The 27,356-nt window shown below is 62.6% G+C and overlaps 1 protein-coding gene across 2 annotated transcripts in view; it reads right to left on the reverse strand.

The window, feature by feature from the left end:
* Positions 1-11,486: 11,486 nt before the first annotated feature.
* Positions 11,487-27,356, reverse strand: part of LOC105496707 (SKI proto-oncogene) — an 84,328-nt gene continuing 68,458 nt past the window's right edge. The window contains exons 2-7 of one of the 2 annotated variants that reach the window (XM_011767275.3): positions 18,125-18,250; positions 17,827-17,942; positions 17,115-17,377; positions 16,628-16,920; positions 14,971-15,201; positions 11,487-14,637 (exon numbers count right to left, since the gene is read on the reverse strand). In XM_011767275.3, coding sequence (XP_011765577.1) covers positions 14,449-14,637; positions 14,971-15,201; positions 16,628-16,920; positions 17,115-17,377; positions 17,827-17,942; positions 18,125-18,250 — 1,218 coding nt within the window. In that variant the 3' untranslated portion in view covers positions 11,487-14,448. Of the gene's footprint in view, positions 14,638-14,970; positions 15,202-16,627; positions 16,921-17,108; positions 17,378-17,826; positions 17,943-18,124; positions 18,251-27,356 lie in introns of both variants that reach the window. The other variant, XM_011767274.3, reaches the window with a different exon arrangement.

A 27,356-nucleotide genomic window follows, 5' to 3' on the forward strand; every position in this document is an offset into this window, starting at 1 on the left:
CTCTGCAGTGAAGCCCAGCCAGGCAACCCCCGCGCCTCCGCCTGGCACTGCCCACTCCAGGCAATCCTGCCCGCAGGACGGACTCCCATGGCGAGAGGCAGGAGGCATGCGATCAACTCTCCTGGCCGGTATCCTGCCTGCCTGACGTCCCCGCCCCGCGCTGAACAGGGAGGACGGTCAGGAACATTCTACGGCTGCCTCTGGAGGGCCCCTCAGCCACTGAGAGGGGCCAGAAGGTCGCTGGGGAGGGGGCACTGAGGTGGCCCATGGGCAGCCAGCCACTCAGTCAGCACAGAAGGTGGCGACTGCACAGACCCTGCCTCCTGGCCCCGCCACGCCTGCTCTGGTCCCTGGCTTCACCCTGCCCACCTGGGGCCTGCGCAGCCTGGCTGGTCTCACCCTCTGCCCTCTCAGCGCTGGGCAGGGAGCCAGCCTCCTCAGGCCCTTGCTCTCTCGGCAGTCCCTCAGACCCCTCCCTGTTCTTGCAGCCCACCCTCTCAGAAGACCACCGTTTGGAGCCCTGGGGAGGGGGCGTCCAGGACCCAGCCCAGCCCCACACCAGGCCTGTGCCCCCGATGTTTCCCTCATGCTGCTGTCCCTGGCCCTCCCACGACTGGCACCGACCTCCTTGCGCTGCGGCCAGACCCACCCTCCCACCGTCCAGGCACACCTCCCTGGGAACACACCCATGTCCTGGGCCAGCTGCGGCCGGGGCCTCTCTCCAGACCCGCACAGGCAGCTGCTTCTGCTCGGCGGAGGGAGACTGTGGACAGAGAAGCTGTGTTCACAGCAGTGCAGGAACCCAGGGCAGCCCCTGGGCACACGGGGGTGAAGACACACCCAGAAGCTGGGGTGCTGCACAGTGGGGGGACCCTGGGAAGCTCTCAGGGAGAGCCTGGTTGGGGCCAGGTCGGGCGTAGCGTGGTGGATGCACCGAAGAAGGCTGGCTGCCCGAGGGCAAAGGGGCGAGCTCGGGGGGCATTGCGGGGAGGAACCAGACCAGATCATGGGATGCTGGGCCCCCCATCCTTGCAGGTGACAAGCTGGAGGCCACTGGAGCTGCAGCGAGGGGACCCTTCCTCTACCAGGGCAGAGTGGCCCCAAGGCCCCCTGGTTCTGAGCTCTGCCACTTGGCGGTCGAGCACATGTGGGGGGCTGTGGCATCCCTGAAGTTTCCCCAGACACGCAGGCTTCCATTCCATACAGCAAGGCAGGCAGCCACCCTCCTGTACCTTCTAGAAGCCCAGACCCAGGGGCAAGGCTGCATCTCCCAGCTGTGGCCATCCTCGAGGCTCCCAGAGCCCAGGGCGGCTTCGTCACAGCCATGGCTCCAGCCTCTGGTCCCCGGGGGCCTTGTGAGTGCCCTGCGGTTCTGACACTGTCCCTTGCCCTTGGGGTTGGCTACGCCTGTTGGAGGGGAGGCTCCTGGTGTGCCTGACCTGCCCCGACCTGGGTCACCTGCCTCCCAGGAGGACAGGCAGACATCGGCCAGGCCGGGCCCACAGAGCCCCCGCGAAGGGCAGATGCCACCGCGCCACGCTGGCCTTGATCAACTGCAAGTGAGCGACGCTCACCTGGGTCTGCCCCTTACATTTGGCAAATTGCTTTGTAGCTTTTTTTCACTTCAGGATGAAACCACATTTGTGTCAGAAGAAAAATAGAAAATGATGCTTCAATTTAGAGAGAAAAAAATTGCTGGGAACAGCAGCAGCTGCTGGGTTTCCAGTGTGCGGAGCAGTGTCCTCTGGGATTTATTTCCCAATCAGCAGCCTCGGCTTTCAGAGTCACAAAACCCACGACAGGAAATCCAGGACTGTTTTCTCCCCACGGGTGCGGCGGGCGTGGGGGTCTGCACCTCAGGGGGGCTCCTTTGTGGCTGACAGGTGCATCTTGCCGTCCATCGAGGCTGACTTTTCGGCAAGCTCTCTGCAAACACAGAAGCCCAGAGCCATCCGCTTCCTTGGTTATCACAGCAAAACCAGGGCAGGCGTCGGTGTCCCCTGGGCTTGCTGCTGGGGCCACTGAGGGCCCGAGAAGGTGGCCAGGTGGCTACCTGGCCGTGCTCCTCTGCCCATGCCCAACCCACCAGGACAGGCCCTGGGGACCCTGGGAGGGAGCAGAGAGCCGTGGCTCCCTAGGGCTGCTGGCGCCTCTCTGGCCAGCATGCTTCAGAGCCAACAGGCAGTCGGCCTTGGAGAGATGCAGCGCCTGGGCCTTGCCTGGACTCCCGCCCCAGCCCCACTCACCCTACTCCCCACACCACATCCCAAAGTTAAAATACACACAAAATTTGAATTTTTAAAAACAAAAAGCAAAAACAGCTAGGGAGAGAAGCCTGCGGAGACAGCCTTGTGGCCACAGACACTGCTCTGGACGTGTGGTGAGGAGCCGGGTGGGAGAGGGAGGGACTGCGGGGAGCAGCGCCAGAGACCAGGAATGGCGAGGTGGCCACAGGCCAGGCCTCACCCAGGGACAGTGACCGTCCCCTCGAACTCTGCTTGGACAGCCCACGGTAGGGACAGAGTCCTCGGGACGGGCCACAGAACACAAGGCCTTCCGCGTCCCTTCACCCTGGCTTCTGAGTCTGCCAGTCCCCATGCCCTGGGGAGGCCACAGAGGCTGGCCCATCTGTCTGGTCCAGCTGACCTCTTGGGCAGAGTCCCAGGACCCTTTGCTGTCTTGGGGTGGGAAGACCCTGGAAGGAGGACCCAGAGCCCCCGACATGCGTCTCCCACCAGCACACCTCCCTGCTCTGGGGTGTACCCCGCCCCCGTGAAAGTTCTCCCCCATTGCCTGCCCCACGCGGGCCGGAACCAGTCCCTGAGTGCCGAGCCCGGGGCGGGGTCACGTGGAAGGATAAAGGCTCATGGGCTGACCTCGGCTCGCCTGCCCCTGCTCACTGAGTCTGCATCTGAGACTGGGCACTGATTCCTGGGCACTGGCCTCACACCCGGCACTGGGGCCTCAGTGACGGCGTGAGTGGACAGACTTACTGCAGGCCGAGAAGCGTCTCTGAGCGGAGGGCGCGGGCTGGGGACAGACGTGCTCCCAAAGGCCTTGGCAGCATGCGGCGGTGGCCACCAGCCCTGCCCGTGGCGGCCACGGTCTCCCAGGCTTCCCAGTCCTCTTGAGCAGGCTCTCCTCTGTGTGTCAGGGGGAGAGCGGGCAGCTCGTGGTGTGGAGGTGGCAACACACCGGCTTTGGGGCCAGGGTGGCCATGCCATGTGACTGTCTGTCAACACAGCCAGATATGAGCTGGGCTAAGGCCTCCTTCCAGGCTGGGCAGGGGCTCTGTTGGGCTCCTCCTGACCTGGTGGGCATGGTAGGGGCTGTGTCTGCCTCTGGCCTGCAGACCACGGCTTACTGGTGCCACCCCTGGGAACCCGAGGCCAGGTGGCAGCTCTCTGGCAAGCTCATAAGCACAGTGTCTCGGAGGTGGAGCCCCCCCAACCCCAGCCAGCCCCCTCTCCTGCCCCAGGAGGAGTCTTGGGGAGAGCTCCAGGTCCAAGCCCCGCCCGCCTCCCCGTGCCCTTCCTGTTCCTTCAACCTCCAGACAAGGGAGCAGTGGCCGTTCCTCCTTTCCTCCCACCCACGGTTACCGAGCAAAGATGACACTGAAAGCCATCAAGCCAGTTGCTGCCATGGAAGATGGAATCTGTGAGCCAGAGAGAGACAGAAACACACAGAAAGAGGCAGAGACACAGTCAGAGACAGACACAGGCGAAGACACAGAGAGGTAGAGAGATGGGGTGGGGGTGGGGAGGGGATGCCCGCCTCACCCCTTCAGCAGCGGCTCAGCCAGGACACCCTCCAGACCATGCCCAGGCCCCTTTGGTGTTACCAGTGGACAGCATAGCTAGGCCACAGCCATGAACCAGATGGGACCCACCTGACCTGTGTCCCCCTCCCAAAGCCCCTCCCTCTTCACTTCTGGTGCCTAGGGGGGTGTCGAGACCAGCTGTGCAGGGCAGCCCCGCCCAGGCAGGCCTTCCTGGAGGGCCAGGTGCCCAGCCCCATAGGCAGGTTCCTGCACAGCCTGGCCTGGCCTTCCCTGGGAGCCTCAGGCCTGGGCCGATTAAGCCAGGAGTCACTGGGCCTGTAAGACCACAGCTCAGCAAATACCACACCCTTCAGCCCCTTTCTGTCCTGCCTCCAGGCCCAGAGGCAGCCAGGGCCTCCCTGATGACAGAGCCCCCAGCTGGGGCTTGCAAGGGGAGCTGCCGGCTCTTCAGCGAGCCTTGGGGAGACCGCCTGGGGCCAGGGTGCTGCCTGGCTGCCCTCTCTGCCCCCAACTTGGCCTCTGGCAGTAGCACTTGTGAAAATGCTGGACACTCCTCCTAGTACTTCCACCTCCCACCCACGGCAACCAGAGCCAGGAGCCAGGCTGGGGGCTTCCGAACACAGCTCCAGGGCCAGTGGGGCCTCCTCAGTCTGTGCACCCTCCTTCCTGAGGACCCGTGGGGAACAGAGGTAGCGGCCCACGCCAGCCCCCTAGCTTCCTTGGCTCCTGAGGTCGACCACAGCCAGGGAGGGGCCCCCATCAAGGGTCGAGGCTCTGCCCACCCCTGCCTCACGGCCCAGGAGTCCCCAGGGGCAGGCCAGGATTCAGCTCTCTCAGCTCCTGCTCCCAGCTGCCCAGCCCAGCGGCTGCTCCCTGGAGACCCCTCGGGGACTGCATGTTGGCTCCCCAGTGGCCTCAGGGCACCACCAGTCATTCGCCCGCCCATCCCTAGCCAGGCCCACACCTGGAGACCCTGTCCTGCTGTCCCAGACCTGACCCCACTGGGTCCTCATCCACCCACACACCACGCATGTCCCCTGCTAGGGCCCCACCTGCCGGCTTCCACCTGGGGACAGGAGGACACGGCTCCACGGTCCTGCCCAGGCAGGGAGAAGCAGGCTGAGCGCCATGACGCTGCTGTACTCCTGATGGGGGCTATCGGGAGCGGGGCTCAGTGCCTGGGGGCCTTCCACAGAGCTCCAAGCAGAAGTGGCCTGGGAGGCAGCCAGGCTCCCTGCTGGGAGGGCGGGTTTCAAGCCCACAGTTTAGAGCATGGGTGGGGGTGCCTGGGCTGGGGGTCCCTTGGCTGATGGCCTGAGGGGGATAGGAGGCCAGGCCTGCAGGGAGCTGGGGGCAGGTGAGAAGGAAAAACAGCTCTAAGGGGCAGGTCTCGGGGAGGCCGCCTGTGTCTCATGGTCTCCTGTGGTTGGATCCACCAAGTTCCCCCAGGCCCCTCGAGTGGGCTCATGGAGAGGGGGCGGCCGGCGCCCACTTCCCCCAGCAGCGACTCGGCGGCTGGGGCCTGCGGGCCGGGATGGGGGGCGGTGGTTCTTCCCGGGAACAGACTGCTCCCCAGAGCGAAAAGCACCCCAACCCGCCAGGCTGGGACCTTCCGGGAGGGCAGGGTTGGCAGAGACCCCCCACCCGAGCTCAGCCAAGCGGCAATTCCCGCCTCCGCCGCCGGGGGTCGCGCCGCCCCCCCGCCCCCCACCTCCCCGCGGGCGGTGAAACCCGTGAAACGCGCGCCGCCTCCGCAGGGCCCGGGGTGGGGAAGGGGGGACGAGCCGGGGAGGAGGGGGCGGCGGGGGCGGCGGGGACGGGGGAACGGGGGTGGGAACGCTTCCTGCCGCCGCCCTGCCTCCCGCAGCGGCCTCTGGGGGCGGCCGCGCCCACCGACGGGAGGAGCCACAACCTCTGAGACCCCCGCACTTCGCCCGCCTCGGGTTGGGGGGAATTCCCGCCTCGGGAGCCGCCCCCGACGCTGCAGGAAGCTCCCAGGGCCTCCGTCCCGCCCCCCAGCCGGGTCTGCGGCTCGGACCCGCCGCCCCCAGGCCGGAAGCCCCCGCCCCGCCCCGCCCCGCCGGAATCCGAGGCGGCGGCCGCGAATCTGGGGGGCGCCGCCCCGGACGGCAGGGAGGGTGGGGGAAGCGGAAGCGGCGGCGGGGGCGGGGGGGGAAACTGAGGCTGCGGGGGCGGGGGGGAAACTAAGGCTGCGGGGCTGCCCCTCCGCGTGGGGAATGGGGCCCGGCGCGCTCCGCCTGACTCGGGGCCCCCAGTGCCCCCGGACCGGGAACGGAACGGGAGTCGGGGAGGCCGGCCTGGTCCTGAGGACGCGACGCGGGGACCGGGACGTGCACCCCTCCCCACCCCCACAGCGCGGCTTCCGGCCCGGGCGAAGGAGCGGGATTGGGAAGGTTTCGGAGCCCGCGCTGCAATTTCTGGGTGGTTCCTTCGCCACCGCCTTTCCCCCGCGAGGCCGGCCTCCGACGGGGCCTCTCCAAGGTGAGGGGCAGGCCCTGGCCTGAAGCCAGAAACAGGATTTCCCCGGATGCCAGGACAGCGCCAGGGCCGGGGGCAGGCCCGGGCCCCACCGCGGGGTTTTCTGTCCTGCGCACCACTGACCCCGCAGACTCCGCGCAGGGGGCGCAAGATGGGTTGGGGGTCCCAGAGCCTTGGTCTGTCAGACCCCCAGCGGCCAGTGCAGGTCGGTGGTCATTTCAGAGTTCCGGCCACTGTCCTGTGCAGGAGTGACCCTGGAGGCCGCCTTGGGCTGGCCTGAGGGGGATTCTAAACATGGAGGGGCCAACACCGAGACCTGAAAGACCCCGGCCTAAGCCTGACCCAGTGCCGGCCACACCAACTGCACCTCTCTGCACGCCTCTGGGATCACAGAATGGGGCAGTCTCCCCCCTCCAACCCCCCAGGCCCTGGCGAGGGCAGCTCCTCCGACCCGATACAGCCTTTTTCCTAGGACTGTTTTTCCTTAGAAACAGGAAGCTGGGGCGTGGGCCTCACATCCCTCGGGTCCAGGCCCCACCAGGGGCAGGGCAGAGTGGGACTGGACCACAGGGCACACAGCACCTTGCCCAGCTCCTCCCCCAGGGTGGGCACAGCAGGGCACAGGGCAGTGTCCATCTGGGACTGGTGGCCTGGCCTAACCCGGGCATAGCACCGACCAGGGTCATTTCACCCAGCCGGGGGCATCTCCATGAGGGAGGGACACACACAGCTCCATCGTGTGTCCTTGGCAAGCAGTGGCTCTGGTTCCTGCTTGCCCGCCACCCAGACCCCAGCCTGGCCAGGCCCACCTTGCAGGAGGGGCCAGAAGGTTCCAACAGCAGAGAGGGGGACAGGGCTGTCAGGGAGAATCTGGCAGGGCCAGGCCAGAGGGGCAGCAGCCGGCACTGGCCAGGGTATACGGGACACGGGACCCTTCAGGGTCCAGGGCTGGTGGCCTGCCCGGCCCCCACCAAGGCCTCTAGGCGGCCTTCGACCCTCCACACCCCTGGGCTCTGGTTCTAGGTCTGGAGGGCAACCCACCCTGGTTTCTGGGCTGAGCTGGGCAGCCAGGAGCCCACCCTTCCAAGCCAGCCAGTTGTATCCCCACGGGGCCTGAGCACTTGGCGCCCCTCTACCTGAGAGTATCCCTGGGACAGCTGCCAGAGGGGCAGGAGGCTGGGAGACACTTTTGCCTGGGCTGACCCAGGGAGCCCCTGCCTCCAGCCTCCACCTCCCCATTTCCCCACGGTTCCTTGTCCCTGGAAGTTTCTGGAACAGGCCTCCTTTGCAGCAGGAGCCATGCAGGCCAAGCCTGGGCTGTACTTCTTGCCAGTGAGAGCTGCCAGGCCCGGCCATGGGAGAGAAAGGTCCGTTCCCAGCCCAGCCGGACACCTGGCCCAGCACAGGACACTGCAAAGACAAGCCAGGCTGGCCAGGCAGCCCCTGCTGGTCCCCACCCGCAGCGGGGCCACCTGCTCCAGGGCTGGGTGCCCCAGCCATTGAAGCCCCCGCCCACCTGGCACAGGCCAGGCACAGATGGCCATCTGCGTCACTGAGACCAGGGGGTGGCAGGGCTGGGCGGGCATCCAGTCTCCAAATGTTCTGTCCTCACCCCCTCCCCAGGGTCCCCTAGGGGTGGGGTGGATAGGGCAGTTTCTGTGGGGAGGGTCAGGACCCCCCAAGGGCCAACACATCAGGGTCACGACCCCATCCTTTCCTGAGGGCAGATGGCCCTGGCCTGGGGGTGTCCCTGTGGGCTCCACATCTCATTGCAGGGGAGGCTCTGTGGGGTCCGAGGCTGGGTTGCCTGGAGCAGGACCAGCAGCTGTGCAGAGGCTACGAGAACAGAGTGGGTGGGGGCTGCCTCTTCCTAGCCAGAAGGAAGTGAGGGAGTCGGAGCAGGTGCTGGGGCATGGGGGTGGCCAGGCCTGGGCCAGGATGGGGTCGGGGTCCAGGCCTGTGGGCTGGGGCATTGGGCAGAGCCCTTCATGCAGCCATGAGGGGGCGTCCAGCTTGGGGGCCCCTGGCCATGCCCTCGGAGCATTGCACTGGGGCAGGAGGGTGGGTTGGGGATGAGGTGAGGGTGGAGCCAGGTCCCCGCCCAGGCTTAGGGGCCAGGGACACGCTGGGCTGAACCAGTGGCTGCAGTGACTGGTCAGCAGTCCCCACTCCCCACTGAGGACGTGCCGGCTGCTGCCTTCCCAGACAAGGCCACGCTGCTCGGCCGCTGCCAGCCCCCTTGACAACAGAGTGGTGAGGGAAGGCCGGCAGGACTGTGGCTGCAGGAGGAAGGGAGACCAGCACAGCTGAGACCCAAGGGTGGCCCAAGGACAGCTGTTGGTGACTGAGGCAGAAATGAAACGGGTGGGGCAGAAACTGAGGATGGAGGTCATCTTCCCCAGACCCCAGCTCTCAGGGGACTGGGAAACAGGGACTGCCAGGAACAGAGGTACTAGTACTGGGAGCTGCCCTTCCAAGGAGCTGAGGCTGGACGGCCAACCCGTGGTCCCTGCAGAGGCCCAGGCAGGTGTGAATGCTGCGAGTCCTGAGCCTGAGGATGCAGAGGTAGGGTGGGGAGAGCCATCTCTCCCTGGCACAGAGGCAGGGAGCTTCTCCCACCCTGGCCTCTTCTCCCCCAGCCCTCAGGAGACCCCTGGACCCCTTCGAACAGCTTTGGGAAGAGGGCTCTGGCCCTGGGTGATGGCTGACCTGGCTCAGCAGGTGGCCAGAGCCCTTTAAAGCTCGGAGTTTATACCCAAAGGTAAACACCAAAGAGAAACCTGGGGCAACTCGGGGAACAACTGAGCCCAGAGCAGCCCCCGCCCCCCGCCCCCCGCCCCCCGCCGCGGCGTGGCTGCTGGACGCAGTGCCTCTGAGCCTCCGGGAGGGCCGACATCAAGCCCTGTGGCACTCAGCTCCGAGACAGTGCCCACGTGGCCACAGGGACAGCCCGCGAGGCCCACCCAACATCTCTGCCCAGCCCTTCCCCCACTCCTCCCCGTGGGCCCCACTGCACCTGACCACTCCTCCCCGTGGGCCCCACCGCACCTGACCGCAGGCTGCGGCTCCATGCTCACAACTGAGTGTCTCAGGGTCCGGCCAGCGGCACTCTGGAGCCGTCCATCCTCTGTCCCCCAGAACATGCAAGTGCCCAGGACCAGTCCACGCCCACTCCTGCTGTGGCCCATGTTCCCCTCGGCCCACACCACGGCCCACTGCCCCCAACACCCAAGGGCCTAGCCTGGATGGGGAGGCCAGGCCCACGTGGAGTGGGTGTTTCCAGGCCTGCTGGGGTGGGCCTGTGTGGTCTAGAGGCCGCCCTGTACCCCCTCCCTGGGGGGGCTCTGTGAGGCCTTTGGGGCCCTGGAGTTGGGCAGGGAAGGAGGAAGTCCCTGTGTGCCAGTGAGGGCAGGGCCAGGTCTGTTCCAGCCCCAGGCTTGGGGGCGCTTCCCGGGGGGCGGAGAGAAGACGGGGACCCGGGAATTGTGCCGGGAGGCTGGGGAGAGGGGCTCTCCAGTCCAAGTATTTCTCAGACCACAGGCCAGATGCACCTGTCAGGGCCTGGATGGGCTGGAGATGCTGGATGTGGTGGCCTAAGAAAGCCTAGAGAGGTGGTGGCCTGGGACCCCAGGACCCTAGCCCGCGGCTGTGCCTCCACAAAACGGGCGTGCGGCGGGCACCTCCACTCCCCAGAACAGGGGTCTGGGAAGGGCCCACCGTGAGGTCAGGTGGGGAGAAGGGACCTCTGTGTCTCCCTCAGGGCAGCTCGCTGGGGTCCAGGGTTCTGATGCCACCTCTCCTCTCCTCCCGCAAGTGACCTAGGAGCTCCTCAGGGAGCTGGCGACCCACCCGTTGGGGACAGGTCTGTCCATGTGGGAGCTGGACCTTGGCCAACCCCAGGTGTGGCCTCAGAGGCCCCTGTGGAGGCCCAGCCGGGAAGACCCCATCCCATCTTCTGTCCTGGCATTGCCCTTTGTGGGGTTTTCTCCCAGCCTGGCCAAGGCCATGGTGGCCCCAAGCCGGGGCTCCAGCCACATCCAGCGCTACAAGGAGGGACTGCAAGCTCCCTAAATCGCAGGGGTTTGAAACCTCCGTGGCCTTGTCCAGCTCGGAGAAGATGGGGACGAGGCGAGAGGGCAGTTGTGCCAGGGTGGCCACCTGGACCCCATGTGCCCTCGGGGTCGATGGAAACCCCGAGGCCCACGATCTGACATGTGACAGTGCTGCCACCCACAGTGGCCTGAACGCGAGGGGGTCCCAGCCGCCCGTGTGTGGCCGGTCCGGGGAGGGGCTGCGGTGGGCACATGCACGGCTGTCCTGCAGTCCTCTCAAAGTCCTTTATTGTACAATGTCATCTGTTTCGGGGTCGGGGAAGGACTAACAGGTACACAGCGAAATAGATAAATATGCCAAGCTCTTTTTCTTTTCTTTTTAAATCAGGCATTTATAAACAAGAAAGCATACATTAATTACATAAAAATAGTTTCCGAGTAGCAGAGTAAGCATCATACTGTCGTTAGCAGCAGCGTGGGGCACGGGCAGGGGCAGGGGTCTGGGTGATGTTAAAGGTAGAGATGGAGCTTTTTCCTTAATTGAAAAAAAAGTCATTTGTGACTCCTGACTTAAAGCAAGAACAAATGTCTCCCTGGACCCTGGCGGGCTGAGGGCGGGGTGGGGGGGCCGGGGCTCGGACCCACAGGGAGGAGGGGGTGGGGGGGCGGGGCTCGGACCCACAGGGAGGAGGGGGTGGGGGGGCGGGGCTCGGACCCACAGGGAGGAGGGGGTGGGGGGGGCGGGGCTCGGACCCACAGGGAGGAGGGGGTGGGGGGGCCAGGGCTCGGACCCACGGGGAGGAGGGAGGGAGGGAGGAAGGGGGTGGGGGGGCCGGGGCTCAGACCCACAGGGAGGAGGGGGTGGGGGGGCGGGGCTCGGACCCACAGGGAGGAGGGGGTGGGGGGGGCGGGGCTCGGACCCACAGGGAGGAGGGGGTGGGGGGGCGGGGCTCGGACCCACAGGGAGGAGGGGGTGGGGGGGCCAGGGCTCGGACCCACGGGGAGGAGGGAGGGAGGGAGGAAGGGGGTGGGGGGGCCGGGGCTCAGACCCACAGGGAGGAGGGGGTGGGGGGGCGGGGCTCGGACCCACAGGGAGGAGGGGGTGGGGGGGCGGGGCTCGGACCCACAGGGAGGAGGGGGTGGGGGGGCGGGGCTCGGACCCACAGGGAGGAGGGAGGGAGGAAGGGGGTGGGGGGGCCGGGGCTCAGACCCACAGGGAGGGGGGTGTCACATGGGAAACGCACACGGGTTTCTCTGTCTCCCCCGCCCCCCAGCAGGAAAGCATTTTTTTTTTCCTCAGTTAAAAACAGCCCAGAAAACAAGACGACTCTCAGGTAAGAAAAGAGTTTCTGAAAAAGGACCCAGCATATACATGTATAATACAACGGTGAAAAAGGAACAAGTATTTACAGGTGAACTGTTTTTACACTGGCTAGTTCTGTACGAAAAGCAGACGTTACGGGTACGAGTTAGCTGCTCCAGAGATATGAATGTTATTGCTGTTGTTTTTCCCTTCGTTAAAAATCTTCTTTCAGTATAGAAATATAATGAGAATTAAACTGAATACAAAATCACTTAGATGAAGGGCCTCACACACAGAGGAGTCAGCAGCCCACGCAGCGGACACCTCTTCCCCCCTTCTGCTGAAAGGAAACTGACTTGCACCTGTGCCAAGGGAAGCCAGGCACGCACCCCTCGGGGCCTGGGACCCCAGTCCAGAGCGGCCCTGCAGCCACAGCTGTCTCCTCAGACTCAGGCCCCTGAGGGTGGAAGCAACCCTGGTGGGCCGAGCTAAGAGCTGCGGGAACTGCCTGGGAGGGTCCCCGGCTCCAGTGGCTGGTGCAGGGAGGGCCTGCCCGCGTCCGGGTCCCACTGACCGCACGGGCCTGGCAGCTGCAGGAAGGGGTGGGCCCAGGTGACACTGGCTGGACCCTCCCAGAGCCAAAGTGGGGAAGGGCTGCCACTGCAGACACAGCGCTTTCCGTTTGGGGCAAGACGGGGCGGTGGAGGCGTGGACCCAACGGTGACCATCAGGATGGAGCAAGGGCAAGGAGAGGCTCTGGCCCAGACAGAGCTTGGAAAAGTTCATCTCCCTCTGGGGTGTAAAAACTCAAAGCAAACGGAGCAAACCTGGTAGCCCCGGGGATGGGGCAGGGCCTCTACCTCACGGTGATCTTCGACCTGGCGACAGGACGGCCACACAGAAGCACGCCAACACACTTAAAGCTTTGCTCCAACTAAATCGTTTAGTTTCCCTTGAAGAAATGACTGAAAAAACACAACTCTGGTAAAACAAGGCTAAAAACAGCATTCTGCGTGTTGCATAACAAAACCGACCCTTTACAAGACACGGTAATAATGCCCGCTGACGGATCTACCTACGGCAGAGGTGTGGAATCCATGCACACAGATAGAACAACCGCAAAGAAAACAAAAGCAAAGAAAAACCCAAACAAACGCTGCATATACATGATGTCCCTTTTGCATTGCACTTTAGAAGGGGTGGGGGGCTTCAGCAGCAACCAAGACCCCCCCTCAGTAAACCAAGGGCAAAACCCTGCAGGCAATTCCGCCACCCAGACGCGAGGGCTCAGCAGTCTCTGGTCTTTGCTCGTCACTGCCCCGAGGTCGTCTGTACCTGGGCGAGTCATCTCCACCTTCCGTGAGCGCGTGCAGCTGCCGTGGGTGTTACAACGGATTCAAGCAAAGAACTCCGGTAAGATCTTCTTATGTAAATAAATACCGTAACTGTAGGATGGGTAGCCGCCTCTTGTCTACTGGGAAATCATTTTTCAAGCTTGGGCATAAGAAACCTTATACAATTTGCATAAACAGGTGAGAGTAAACGAGATTATTTGGAATAAATGCAAGGAACTTATTCTGAGAGTGGCAGATTCAGTCGCTACTGAAGACAGATATTTTGGGGGTAAAAAGACACGAGTCAGGATTTGCTGTACAAGATGCTGGAAGGCACAGAACGACCCCCGAAGTTCAGTTTTTGCATTTTCGTTTTCTTGTGATTCCCTTGTTCAACCAAGCACCAGAGGGGGTTTCTAAGCACTCGAGCACTTAGGATTTGACTGCTCTATAAATCGGTAAAAACCTCAGTTCACTGGGGAATAGAAAGGGAAGGTTGTTGACAAAGTGCAGTTCTAAATATACGTTTAAATGAACAAAAAAAAAAAAAAAGAAAAATTGAAATAATGCTGTTTTGTTCCAATGCTGCAGCCTCAGTCCCAAAATGAAGGGAGCGATGTTTGCCGAACTGAAAAGATCGCCCGGTCAGGCGGCACGTGTGCCCGGAGGGGCTGAGGGTGTGACCGCCAGCCACGGTCACCACCTGACGCAGGTCAGTGCCTCGTGGTGGAGGAGCCTGGGCAGAATCACGGGGTGCAGAGGAGCCGAAGACCGTCCCCTCAGCTCTGGGGCAGCTCCTGTGCGGCTCTGCACCTCCTGGTACCCGTGGGGGCAGCGCTGGCATCGACGGCGACATGGCAGGCGGGGTGGGCGTAAGGCGGGCAGTGTTCGAGCTCATCTCGCACGCGGCACTGTCCCTGCTCTCCCTGGCAGCAGCAGGAAGACCTGGGTCCTTGTCGCTGAAAAAATAGACTCTGAAGAAAAACCCCTGCTGTCCTCACGCAGCCGCGGGCAGATGAGCTGTGATGGCTTCCCCGGGTGGGGAGGGTGGGGCGGCCGCCACCCCCACTCCGTTGCGGGTCTTCAGATGGCGTTATGTGTTGGGGGCTTTTAAAAGTTAGTCATTTAAAAATGTGTTGATTTTCTGAATTTCAAGTCTCCTTACTGGTTTTAAATAGCTTATAACAAAAGTGTAAATGTTAGAATGTTCTAGCAAGCAGAGGACCAGCATGCCGCCGAGCTGGCCCCGTCTCCAGCTGCAGTTGGGGGACACGGCTTGCTCACTTGAACTTGGCCAGTAGAAAATTTTGCAGTGGATTCCAAAACTACATGGTTACAAACACTCGCTTGGTAATAGGCACAGTAAGACGTTGTGCTGTGTGGGCGGGCTGCAGGGGCGCGGCCGGGCAGAGCTGCACCGCCCAGCCGCGCCCCCCTGCACCCGCGTTGTCGGCGGCGCCGCGGCGGCAGGCACGGAATCTAGGGCTCCAATTCCGCGGCGCCCTCGCTGCCCGCAGCCTCGGGGCGGGCCCGCGGCCACAGCTGCTCCTGCAGCTCCTTCACCACCTTCTCCAGGTGCTCCCTGGCCTCGCGCTCCCGCAGCAGGTCCGCCCGCAGCTGCTCCCGGTCGGCCTCCGCGTGCTGCAGCTTCACCTGCAGGTCTTCGATCTGAAAGGGAGCTGCGTGGTTAGCGTCTGCTCGCTGCCCTGCCCAGGCCCGACGCTGCTGCCCCCACCGCAGGCTCCTGCACCGCTCCTGTGCCTCCCCCATGCCACGTGCCGGTCCCTCCTCCACCTGCCGGGACATAGGCTCACGAGACAGGACCCAGCAACCACCCACCCAGTGCCCGTCAGGGCGCGCACCGATCACGGTCCCGGCCCTAGATTCTGCTCCAAGGCCTTTCCGGCTGCGCAGGGCTGGCCACCAGGGCCCACGGTGGCCCCATGCGGTCTGGGCTCCACGCCCGCCGCGCCACGTGCCTCAGTCTCCCCACCCGCATACCTGGGCCGAGTACTTGGCGCGCAGGCGGCCCGCCTCACAGCCCTTGTCGCACACCCGGGCCTGCCGCGCCTGCTCCAGCTCCCGCTTCAGGCGCAGCCGGGACTCGTTGGCCTCTTTCATCTTCTTCTCGTTCTCCGCGCGGAGACGCTCGATCTCCTTCCGCAGGTTACGCTTGGCCTCGGTGGCCTCCCGCAGCTTCTCCTTCTTGGCCACGCGCAGGAACTCCAGCTCCTGGGGGCCAGGGACGGCTCAGGGTCACTTCCCAGCCGGTCCCAGCGCCACCCCCCAACCATGGCCAGCAGCCCCCAGCCCGCCCCGTGGGGTCATCCATCTGGCAATGTGCCCTCGAGCCCCGCCCCCAGTGCCCCATCTGTGCCCAACTCGTGTGGTGCCCCCACCCCACAAAGGCTTTTCAGACCCCCATCCTGAGTTTCTGCCAGGCCTGCGGCAGCTGTGCTGCACCTGGGGGCCTGAGTCAGTCACACTTGAGGCTGCAGCAGGGCCCTCCCCTGACATCCAGGGCCATGTTCCCCTTGAGGGCAGCCAGCCAAGTAGGCCCCGGCTCCCACCAATGTGAGGAGGGCAGCCTCAGACATCGCACCATCTGAGGGCCCTGGGTCTCCCCACGCGGCCAGATGGAGACATCCATCCACTGGGCGCCTCCACAAGCCCCCCGCCTCCCCATGAAAATATCCGTGTGACTCACACCCCACGCTGCAAACACCACATGAATATGCATGTGGGAAATCACACCTCCAACCAGAATCAAGGACAACAGTGGCGGGGGACGCGCTGGGGCGAGGGACTGGCACGCGCAAGGGGGCACGTCGACAACCCTGCAGCTCTGAGGGCCGACGGGGTTGTGTTGTGCTAAAGCCCACGCCGCGGAAGCTGCCAGACACCGCCGAGGTGTGAATTTAGCGAGGCTGGGGCCGGGTGAAGGCCGGGCCACCCGCACACCTCTCCCCGCAGGCAGCCCTGCCTGTGAACTGCGCCTCCCTCAGTCAAGTCAGAAAGAAACCTAAACAACGTAAAAGGAGGCGCGAGACCGGAGCTGCAGCGTGAGAACCGTGAGGCAGAGCCCAGAGAAGCAGCGTGTGCAGGTGGGGTGTGCGCGCGGGCCGAGCCCTCTCCTTCCTACTTGGGAGGCCTGGCAGGAGCCGCCTCCTGGAATACCAGGCTTTAGGAAGCACACCCCTCACGCCTGTTTTGCAGAAGCCAGGTCTTGCTGGCGGAGCGCATGAACACCCACTCCTGGAGCACACAGAGCAAGGAACTGTCTCCGTGCAGCTGCTCCCGACTCTTTCTGCCACTAAAAATAGCCCGGCCTTCTTTATACCAGAGGAACACGGCTACTTCCTTCGTGGGGCCACCACACAGGGTGTGTGATCCTGATGGGGAAAGCTGTGGTCAAGCCAAATGCAGGGGCCTCCTGGGATGTCCATTGGCCTGGGGACACAGGGGCTCACCATACCCAGAGCTGCAGCTTTCGGGAGACGGACCCCCAAGGTCCCAGGCAGGCCCACTGAGGTGGAGGCGGAGAGGAGCACATGGGGCAGCCAGGAAGGGAGGAGGCATCACCTGTGCCCGTTCACCTAGTGGAAGCTGTGCTCACCGCCCGCGCCCTGGACCTCCTAGCGCCACCCGCCCTGCTCACCTGGTGGAGGCTGCGCTTGGCCTGCAGGGCTGCGCTGAGCTTCTCCTCCTGCTTCACGCGCATCTTGACCACCTCATGCAGGAACTTCTCTTTGGCTTCCTTGGTGTCCAGGCCGCCCTCCAGCGCCTGCCGCAGGTGCTCCAGCTCCGCCTCCAGCCCACTGGGGGTGTCGGCAGGGGCCGCGGCATCAGGGACGGCCGAGGGCAGGGCACGCGCGCCCGGGGAGCCCAGGTCCTTGGCGGAGCTGGATGAGGTAAAGGACGGGGAAGAGAGCGAGGACAAGGAGGAGGTGACTGAGGAGGAAGCAGAGACAGAAACGAAGTCACGGAAGTGCCCGGCAGCTCCACATCAGGGAGACGCGCCGCTCCCAGAGGAACCTGCGAAACACGGGGCCGCCGAAGCACCCCCAGGCAACCAACCCCCTCAGCCGGTGCCACGCCCACAGCCCACGGCCCACAGGTAGGCACAGAAAGCGACTCACACGTACATTCCTCCCTGCTTTCAACTTCCACCTCGGCCTCCGAGTCCTTGTCCTCCTCTGGGGCAGCCACGGGTGCCAACGTCTCTGGGGCTCCTGGGGTATCCACAGTCAGCTTCCGCTTCCGAGGCTGGGTGCAAGTGGCGAGAGGCTCGGGGGCCCGGGAGACGGCAGCAGTACATGGAGGGCTGCTCACAACCTTCTGCTGGGCCGGCGGTGCGAGGGCCACGTTGGGGGCCACGGCTGTCTCAAAGCTCTTGTAGGAGTAGAAGCTGGAGAGGCAAACGGGTGTCAGGAAGGTGCCTCTGTCCCCAAGAGCCACCCAGGCCCATCGTGGCACACACCCGCTCTGAAGGTGTTACAGAGGAAAGACTTTCTCTCCCAGCTCTGATTCTTAAAGTCAAGCTTTCAGTTCCTAAGAACCCGTAAGTATTTTCTACTTGCTGGGTATCTCGCACAGGCCAGACACAGGCCGACCACCACATCAAGAGGCTGCGCCCAGCAGACAGGGCTCCACCCACGACTCCACCCAGAACACAGGGAACGCTCTAGGTGTGCTCACCGTCATGACGCCAGCCAAAGGAACCAACACTGAGACTGCCCTGACCAAAAGGCGGCAGGTCTGGGCACCCAGCCTGCAGAAACATGGGCGCGTCCGCGTGCACAGCCCTCGTGGGGCCTCCCCCGTGGCCAGAAACACCTGTGAATGGTGCCCACTCACCTGTCTCGGATGAGGGCCGGGAGGTGTGGGGAGAGCTCCTTCTCACTCGCTGACACCGCGGGGGACCAGGGTCGGAAAGCAGAGAGGCGCTGGCGAGGGTGAACACAGCCCAAGCTCTGTCGAGAGAGTCGTCTGTGTGAGTGACCAGGAGAAAAGCCACTTCACGTCCCCGAGGCTGTGCCGGGTGCCAGCCCTCAGTGGGGGGCAGACAGAGCCGCCAGCCGCTGGGTCTGCCCAAGGAGAAGGGCCCAGTACCCACCACCCACCACCCCAAGGACCCTGACAGGCCCCACAGCACCTTATTGGAAGAGCCGGCCAAGGTCCGCAGCCAGCTGGACGGCTTGTCCTTTTCGGAAGGCGCGGGGGACTGGGAAGAGGTGTCATCTGTTTTGGGTCTTATGGAGGCCGGGGGCTCAGAGGAAACCTGCGATCAATGAAAGGACTTGTTGGCACATCTGGTTCCCAGGGCATGGTCCCTCCACCACCCTGTGGCCAGCGTGGCAGTCACAGCCCCAGGCACTCTGGCCATGAAGGACCCTGAGTGGTGCCCAAGGCATGGTCCCTCCACCAGCCCGTGGCCAGCGTGGCAGTCACAGCCCCAGGCACTCTGGCCATGAAGGACCCTGAGTGGTGCAGAAGGCAGATTCCATGGCACCCCCCAGGAGGCCGAGTCCACTTTGCATAAAGGCCCTTGGGTCACGCGCAACAGGTGCATGGAGGCTGTGCTGAGGAACAGGTCATCTCCGACAGAACAAAGCAGACCCTGTCCTGCCATTCCGGGTGACCTCACCCACGGCTGCAGCAGGTTTCAGATGGAGAACCAAGACCCCTTCCACAGCAGCTCAGCCTGGCCCGGAGTCCCTCGTCCTTCTCCTGCCAAACCCCTTTCCAAGAACCCGAGTGTGTTCTCAGAGGGTGCCCATGCTGGGCACTCAGCTCAAACAGCCACAGCGCGGTGAGAGCCACTCACGACAGATGCGTCTGGGAAGGGCAGCTGTGGCACGGGTGGTTCGTGAGAAGGGGACACCGTGTCCCTGTGGGCCACTGGCACCAGTGCATTGAAGAGTGGGCATTCTGGCTACCCCCTCCCCACAGGAAGGAAACATTTTCAAAACGAAGGACACCATCCCCGAAGGAGCCTTGGTCTACAGGATGGCACCACACACACCTTTTCCTCGTTCCCTGCCAGCCCTGCTGCTGGAGGAAGCTTAGCGAAGGTGCCCGGACCCAGCCCACCCAGAACCAGGTGTTGTGTGTCAGGTACCCAGGCACATCCCCCAAGAATCAGTGAATGATACAGGCTGTGTGCTGGGGGCCTGACCCGGTACATCCAGCCTCAGGCAAACATGAACTCCCCCAGCCCTGTGGCTGGAGATCCCTGAGACACGCTGCCCACAAGGCACAAATGAGACCCAAGGTCTCTTCCCAAGCAAAATCACAGGGCAGTCTCTGTACAACCAAGCATTCCTCTACTGCCAAAGACCCCACAGGACAGCACAGAGTTCCCAGGGCAGCTGGTGCCAGGTCTACACCACGGGCCAGTGCAGAAGAGGCCACACAGGGCAAGGGACCCTTCACGGGGTGAGGTCCTGCTCACTCTGCTGAGGCCAACCTCAAGCGGGGGCAGCACAGTGGGGCGGTGGGGGCGCTGCCCTTGCCCTCAGCCAGAAAGCCTTGGTGGACAGAGCACACTCAGGGCCGGGGGCTCTTCCCACCTCCAGGACTCCAGGAGGAGACGCGGCATCAGGAACCAGCCTCCTGGAGGCAGCAGGGACCCTGCTTCCCTAAGGAGAAGGTGGGGCACAGGGCAGGCTGTCCATCAAGGTGCCCCAATTACGGGGATGGAGGGCCCTGGGGGAAGATCTGGCCAAAGCCTGTGGCCTCCCCTGTAGAATGTGCACGTACCCTGCAGCCCTCAGGGAACAAGCAGGGTGGGGCCAGGGGAGGGGTGGGTGCCTGGCTCTGACCTGGGCCCAAGGGAGAAAGGTAAGTGTTCGGGCACAGGGCCGTGGACGCAGGGCGGGCAGCCCCTGAAGGCTCACGCAGCCCTGGCTGTGGACGGTTTTTTTCAGAGACACTAAAACAGCTGTTCAGGAAAAAAGACACCGAAAATACCCCCCCTATGTGGTAGCTTTCGAGGGGAAGTTGAGTGTTGGTGACGTCTGGCGGAGGCCCTGACCGCAGGGTGCCGTGCCTGTGCCCAGCAGGGGCGGGTGCCATCCTAGCTGCAGCAGAGCCCCTTCCGGAATCATGCAGACCCTCCCAAGAGGCACAGAAGGCCGAGGACGCCCAGCTGGGTGGAGCTTCCTGTCTAAGCAGCCACTGAAGCGGGCGCGGAAATTTGGCTCAGTTCTCACCCGGGGAAAAGCCACAACAGCCGGCGCTGACTCCGGGAGACTCAGAGACTCCTTGAGGGGAAAGAGTCAGACGCCTCAGGCCACCTCCATGACAGCCAACATCTGAGAACACGGCTCTGTCTGGCGGGGCCCCAGCAGCTGCCCTGTGGAGGTGGCGGGAGGACCATAGGCCCAGGACCCCGACCCCCATCCGCTCAGTGGGGGTGGCCGAGGACCCTGCAGATCTGGAGGGTTGAGGCAGATGGGCTTGGGGCCATCCTTGGGGCCAGGGAGGCTCCTGGTCTTCAGGGGGCCAAGACAAGCCTTCGGAGACATGACTCCGTTAAGACCCCGGATCCTCATCAGGCACTCCCCAGCTCTCGGAGCGGGCTCTCTGCGGCATCACGAGGGGAATGTGTAAACAGAAGGTGTCTGCGCCCTTGTGGGCTGGCCGGAGGAAGTGACAGTCTCAGAGGGACTGTCACCTGAGCAGTATTGGTTTCTCAAAGCCCCAGGAAGCAGACAGACGTCTTCAGGCCTGGGATGCCACCCGCCCTACCAAGGCCCCCGGGGGCCCCAGTGTCAGCTGTCGGTCAGGGACAAAACCACACCCAGTGACAGACGGCTGAGTCTTCCTCTGGGAAGAGCAGCTACAACCGCTGGCCTCTGGTGTGACCCTTCTTGGGGCTTCAAAACTGGCCCTTGGAGCCCACAGGCCATGAGGCAGGAGCACGGCTCTGGACCTGGCCATCCCAAAGCCCTTCAGGCCACTGTCAGCTTGCACAGCAGAGGCCAGCCGACACGCCGCACTGCCCCGTGGCCACTTCTCCTCCTGGGGTCCTTCCCCACACCCCGACAATGACCAGGCAAGCTACCTGGACAGCAGGCACCCGGGGAACGAGTGTGAGCTTGCACCCATGTGCAGGTGCCCCCCTGCCAGGGCAGGGCTGAGGAACAGTGGGCCCAAGGTTGTGGACACCCTAGGCTCTCTGATGGAACAGTTCTTGCCCAAAGCCCAAAGGACCTATGCAGAGGCGGTGACCCAAACAGGTGAGGAGCTGGCAGTGGCCGCCTGCCCAGAACGGGGCAGCCACAGTATACTGCTACAGGCAAGCCAGTGGCTCCCCATGGGAGGTGTCCCAGAAAAGACGCTCTCCAAAAATGCACACCCCACCCTCGGGGGCCCTGCGTATCAGGCCTGCAAGGTGCGAAGAACAGAGAAGAGCCACCAAGAAGGCCTTGGGACCCTTTCCTGCCTGGTATGTGCAGACGCTCAGGGCTCAGAGCGAAATACTGACCCATTCCCTGCAATGAGGAAAGAGAGTTTGGAGGTCACAGAACGGCCATCTCCCTTCCCCAGGCCCCTGGCTCAACAAGAGTGGGGGCTGCTTCTCCTGCCAGATCCCACAGGGTCCAAACACACAAGAGCTCAACCCCAGAGACCAAGGAGAGGCTCCACGTCCCCTACCCTGGCAGGGAGGCTGGAGTCCTGGACGGCTGCCAAGGGAGACGCCGCAGAGGCGGAGGGCACTAACCCGAGACTGAATACAGCAGCGGTTACAGCTGGCCTCCGTCCCCAGGCACCTGAGCCACCCCAGACAGGCTGAACCCAGTCTGCACATGTCCTAATGACAGCTCCTCCCAGGGCACCGAGAGCCCGGGTGGTCAGCTCAGCCACCTCCCCCACTGTGGCCTCAGCACCTCTCACTTCCAGAGCCTGTGAGGAGGACATGGGCACCAGCTGTGCCCCGCCCGCCCATGTGGTCCCGAGGCAGGGACGGTCACTCGAGTCCCTGAGCAGCTGCCCAGAGCTCCGGGCTGCTTCTCTCACACTGAAGCTGAATGACAGGGCTCAAGGCCACATCCCCGCCCTGCTGGCCACTCGGTGCTGACGGTCGTTGCCTCGAACCTTCTGGGGACACTGGGGTTTGAGTCAACCTTTGCTGAGAGGATTCACACCCAAAATCAAAACAACCACACGTAGAGCCTGCTGTGAACCTCCAGGACCACCCGGCGTCCACCCACCCTGGGCTCACAGGCACCAGCGGGCAAGGCTCCACCGGACGACAGAAGGCAGATCCCACACCAGGACCCCCCCAGAGCAAGACTCCGGGGAGGCGGTAGTGAGTGGTGGGCAGAGAGGGGCGCACAGCAGCACTCATGATAATGTCAACACAACTTCCTCCAACCACAGGGAGAACCACAGGGGACTTCGCAGAGTGGAGAAAACCAGTTTCCTGTTCAACCTGCAGCCCAGCGACCTGTCACGAGGGCACCAGCCTCAGTCACCCCAGGGCCCCGATGTCCAGTGGCCAGATGTGCCCCCATGAGGGGCACAGCATGTATCCGGCTGAAACAGACATTGAGGCCTCTGTGGCGTCAGTTTCACGTGTGAACGACGCACAGTGGCAGAGCGGTTGTGCATCCCACAGGTCAGTCCAGGGGCCACCGCCAAGCTCTGTGGGTCAGGCTTCTGTCTCCACACCTGCACGGACACTCGGCCCACGACCACCTGGTGTCAAAACTGCAGCCTGGTGCGGGGATGGGCCACTCTACGCCCCAAGGCCTGCTGCACAGCACAGCCCGCCCTGCATCCCCTCCCGTGCGTCCCACTCAGTGTCTTCTCCTGCCAGGCTGCAGCCATGGGGTCAGGGGACCCTCCAAGGGAATGCACACGCCACATGGAGAGGCCAGTCTCTGACCCACTCACGCACACCAGGCAGGCCCAAGCCTCCTCTCGTCAGCATGCAGCGTCCGCACCCAGGCACAGCTGCCACGACGGGAACAGGGGGGAAACGTGCGGCCAAGGGCCGGGAAGTCCTGTAGATGCCGATGCTGCCTCGCAGGGTGAGTCCGTGAGCGCCAATTCATCTCTGTACAGGGGACACCGGCCTGTGGAGGGGATGGCTGCCACCAACAGGCAATGCCATGGAGTGGCGCAGATGTTGCAGGTACCAAGAAGTCTCCAGAAGCTGCCAGCCACAGGCCACATGGCGGTGCAGCCCGGGGGCCACAGCAGGTGGAACGGCAGGATCACCCCAATCCAGGTTCTGTGGCGATCGCCTGTGCTGGCGTTCTGACGTTCCCAAGAGGCTGCCTGCAGCGTGGTGAGTGGGCTGGGTGCCCAAGGTCCTGCCTGCGGCCCTGCTCCCGAAGTACGTGGCCCAGAAGCACTCTGCTGTGGTAAGCTTTTCAGTGTGGCTGAAAACCCGTCTGCTATGCCTTAAAAGGATACAACCCAAACTTCAGCCGTGGGCCTAGTGTGGAGGCTCATGCCTGTAATGCCAGCTACTTGGGAGGCTGAGGTGGGAGCATCTCTGGACCTCGAAAGGTGGAGGCTGCAGTGAGCTATGATCCCACCGCTGCACTCCAGCCTGAGCAACACAGCAAGACCGTGTCTCCAAACAAACTCTGTGGTTTTCAGACCATCTTGCCACATTCTTCAAGTGGAAGACAGCCTATGCCCACACCAAGAGCCTGGGTGGGTGCCTGGCACCTCAAGTCAGCATTTCCAAGGGAGGCCACCAATTCTCACCCGCAGAGGCCACGGGCCCTGTGGGAACAGCACCGTGTGCTCTCATGCCCCTCGCTGCAAAGACGGTTTTTGTGCATGGCCTCCTTAAACGTTTCCCAGAAACCATTTCCCGGACTGAACCGTCCGTGGAGCCGAGGCTACGACTGCACGTGAAGGTTTTCATAGCAGGAGCGCAGCGGCCTCAGTCCAGACTCCCGCCCCCACAGAAGTGCTTCGATGACACCAAAGCACAAGGAACAGACAGAAAACAGAACAACAAGGCTTCCCAGAAAACAATCATGACATTTTTGTGCTTCAAAGGGCACCATCGAGAAAGCGAAAAGACAGCCCACAGGATGGAAGGGAAAACGTGCAAACCCGGTATCTGACAAGGGACCAGATTCAGACCACGTGAAGAACTCTACAAGTCAGCAAGGAAAACAGAATACACAACCCCATTTCCAAATGGGAAAGAACTCGAGTAGCCACTTCTCCAAACAGGATGCCAACATCCAGTAACCACACGCAAAGCTGCCTGACATCATTCACTGTGGAAACGCAACCACACCGCAGGGAGACGCCGACTCAGGCCCACAACGATGGCTTGAATTGGGTTGGTTGGTTTTTGAGACGGAGTCTTGCTCTGTCACCCAGGCCGGAGTGTAGTGGCGCGATCTCAGCTCACTGCAGCCTCAACCTCCCAGGGCTCAGGCAATCCTCCTGCCTCAGCCTCATGAGTAGCTGCGACTACAGACATGTGCCACCATGCCCAGCTAATTTTTTGTATTTTTTTTTTTTCTAGAGACAAGGTTTTACTTTGTTACCCTGGCTGGTCTTGAACTCCTGGACTCATGTAGGTAATTTGCCCGCCTCGGCCTCCCAAACTGCTGGGACTACAGGCATGAGCCACCGCGCCCGGCCTAGAATTTTTTAGTTTGGACAATGATGACATGGAGACACAGGGACCCCTATGAACTGCTGGGAGGAATGTACGATTATTTTGCTGCTGTGGAAAACAGCCTGGCCAGTCCTCGGAAGCTTTAACACAGTTACATCGCCCAGCAATTCCAGTCCTGGGCGTACACGCAGGTTACTGAAAACACACGTCCACACGACAGTTTGTGCACGAGTGCTCACAGCAGCGAAGCAGAGCTGCCCAAGTGTCCGGGGACAGATGACGGGATAGACAGATTGTGGTCTCTGCACACAACGGAGTATGACTCAGCCATGAAAAGGAAGGAAGGCGGCCGGGCGCGGTGGCTCAAGCCTGTAATCCCAGCACTTTGGGAGGCCAAGACGGGTGGATCACGAGGTCAGAAGATCGAAACCATCCTGGCTAACCCGGTGAAACCCCGTCTCTACTAAAAAATACAAAAAACTAGCCGGGCGAGGTGGCGGGCGCCTGTAGTCCCAGCTACTCGGGAGGCTGAGGCAGGAGAATGGCGTGAACCCGGGAAGCGGAGCTTGCAGTGAGCTGAGATCCGGCCACTGCACTCCAGCCTGGGCGACAGAGTGAGACTCCGTCTCAAAAAAAAAAAAAAAAAAAAAAAAAAGAAAAGGAAGGAAGGAGCCTTGGAAATACTGTGCCAACGCTGGACACAGCCACACGTAGCCCGGACACACAGCCACGTGTGGCCCAGACACTGCCACGTGTGGCCCGGACACACAGTCGCGTGTGGCTGACACAGTCATGCATGGCTCTCATACACACAGCCACGTGTGGCCCAAACAAGGTCACATGTGGCCCAGACACACAGTAACTCGTGGCCCTCATATAGTCACATGTGGCCCAGACACACATACAGTCAGTCACACGTGGCTGAGACAGAGTCATGCATGGCTCTCATACACACAGCCACGCGTGGCCCAGATACACACAGTCACGTGTGGCTCTATGGAATGACCAGGACAGGCCAATCACCAAGATCAGCGTCGGATGGGGTTTGGGACCTGGGGAGTGACGGGTCATGTGTATGGAGCTTCTTGTTGGGGGTGACAAAAATGTTCTCAACTTTGATGATGATGGTTAAACCATTAAACTATATTCTGTGGAAGGAAAAAATTTTATGGTATGCAAATTATATCAATACAGTCTTAATTTTTTTTTTTTTTTTGAGACGGAGTCTTACTTTGTCGCCCAGGCTGGAGTGCAGTGGTGCGATCTCGGCTCACTGCAAGCTCCACCTCCCAGGTTCACGCCATTCTCCTGCCTCAGCCTCCGAGTAGCTGGGACTACACGCGCCCGCCACCACGTCTGGCAAATTTTTTGCATTTTAGTAGAGACGGGGTTTCACCGTGTTAGCTAGGATGGTCTCGATCTCCTGACCTCGTGATCCGCCCGCCTCGGCCTCCTAAAGTGCTGGGATTACAGGCGTGAGCCACCGCGCCCGGTGAATACAGTCTTAATTTTAAAAATCTATTTAAAAAACAAAAATATGAGAGTGAATTCTTGGTCGAAAGCCAAACTGTCGAGGTGAATGGTTTTCACCACAGCACGGCCCTCAGAGCAAGACAGGATGAGATGCCTGGGAGCCAGGGGGGCGCTCGGCTGGCATGGAGGAACCAGAGGGGTGCTTGGCTGGCATGGTCGCTGCTGCGACAGGGAGGGGCAGCTCCTGGCACAGGGCTGCCACATTGCCACACCTGTGTGGACACACAGGACACCAGGAAGGCTCCAGGTTTGAGTCTTTCGCAGCTGTTTGGGGTCAGGCAGCGCTTATTTGCCACGAAGCCCACAGGGCAGCTTTACCTCTGGAAGCCTCTAGTTTTTCACCTTCTAAAGCCCAGCAAGAAAAGAAAGCTCCATCTGAGCCAGGGGCCTGACGTCCAGTTTAGGGAACATTCTGGTCCCTGTCACCAAGGCCATCCCACAGAGCCCTGTCACCACCCTGAGGTCAAGTTTCCTTTTCAGAGGGGCCCCACTGGGTGGGAGTGGCCTCCACCCCAGGCACAGGGCGTGGCAGTCATGATGCTGTGGAGGGTGGGTCCTGCCCTGCTGGGGGTGCTGCCTGGTGCGGACCCCAGCCCAGGTGCCAGGAGACTGGCAGACGGGGGCCTGAGGGCCCTGGGAGAGCAGGTGGCTCTCGGGGAGACAAAAATGTGAGAAGCAGCTAGAGAAGGGACAGTCAGGCCCCCAGAGGCCTCCCTGCCATGGGGACAGACATGCATAGCCACCCCCGGCAGCCAGCACCTCCCACAGCTTCTGGGCAAGACCGAGGGGCTGGCATCTACACGCACCCACGTTCAGTGGAGGACGTGACAAGGTGGCCCTGGATAAGGCCCAGTGGGGCAGCAGGTGGGTCTGGGCTTACAGGTTCCCTGAGACAGCTAACCAGCTCGGGGGAGGAGGAGACAGCACGACGTGGTCTTCTTCCTGCCAGAGAGGTCAGGCTGGTCTCTGGGGCCCGCATCCCCGCTCATGGCAGGCACGGCCTTGAGCCCCACCTGGGTCAACGAGGGCAAGACACAGGTTCAGACAAACCCCACAGCCAGAGACGCTGCTGCTGCCCATGGCAACAGGCAATGCAGCTGTGCCCGGGGCCCCCTGCGACCCCTTGTCCCCCAGGGTCATACCCCTTCACAGCACCCCCAACCCGACTCTGTCCCCAACCCTGCTCCCCACCGTGCCCAGACACCACCAAGTTGACACTGACACCTCCGTGAGTCCGTGAGTCCTGTCA

This window comes from Macaca nemestrina, chromosome 1, assembly GCF_043159975.1.
Source record: "Macaca nemestrina isolate mMacNem1 chromosome 1, mMacNem.hap1, whole genome shotgun sequence".
Lineage (NCBI taxonomy): Eukaryota > Metazoa > Chordata > Mammalia > Primates > Cercopithecidae > Macaca > Macaca nemestrina.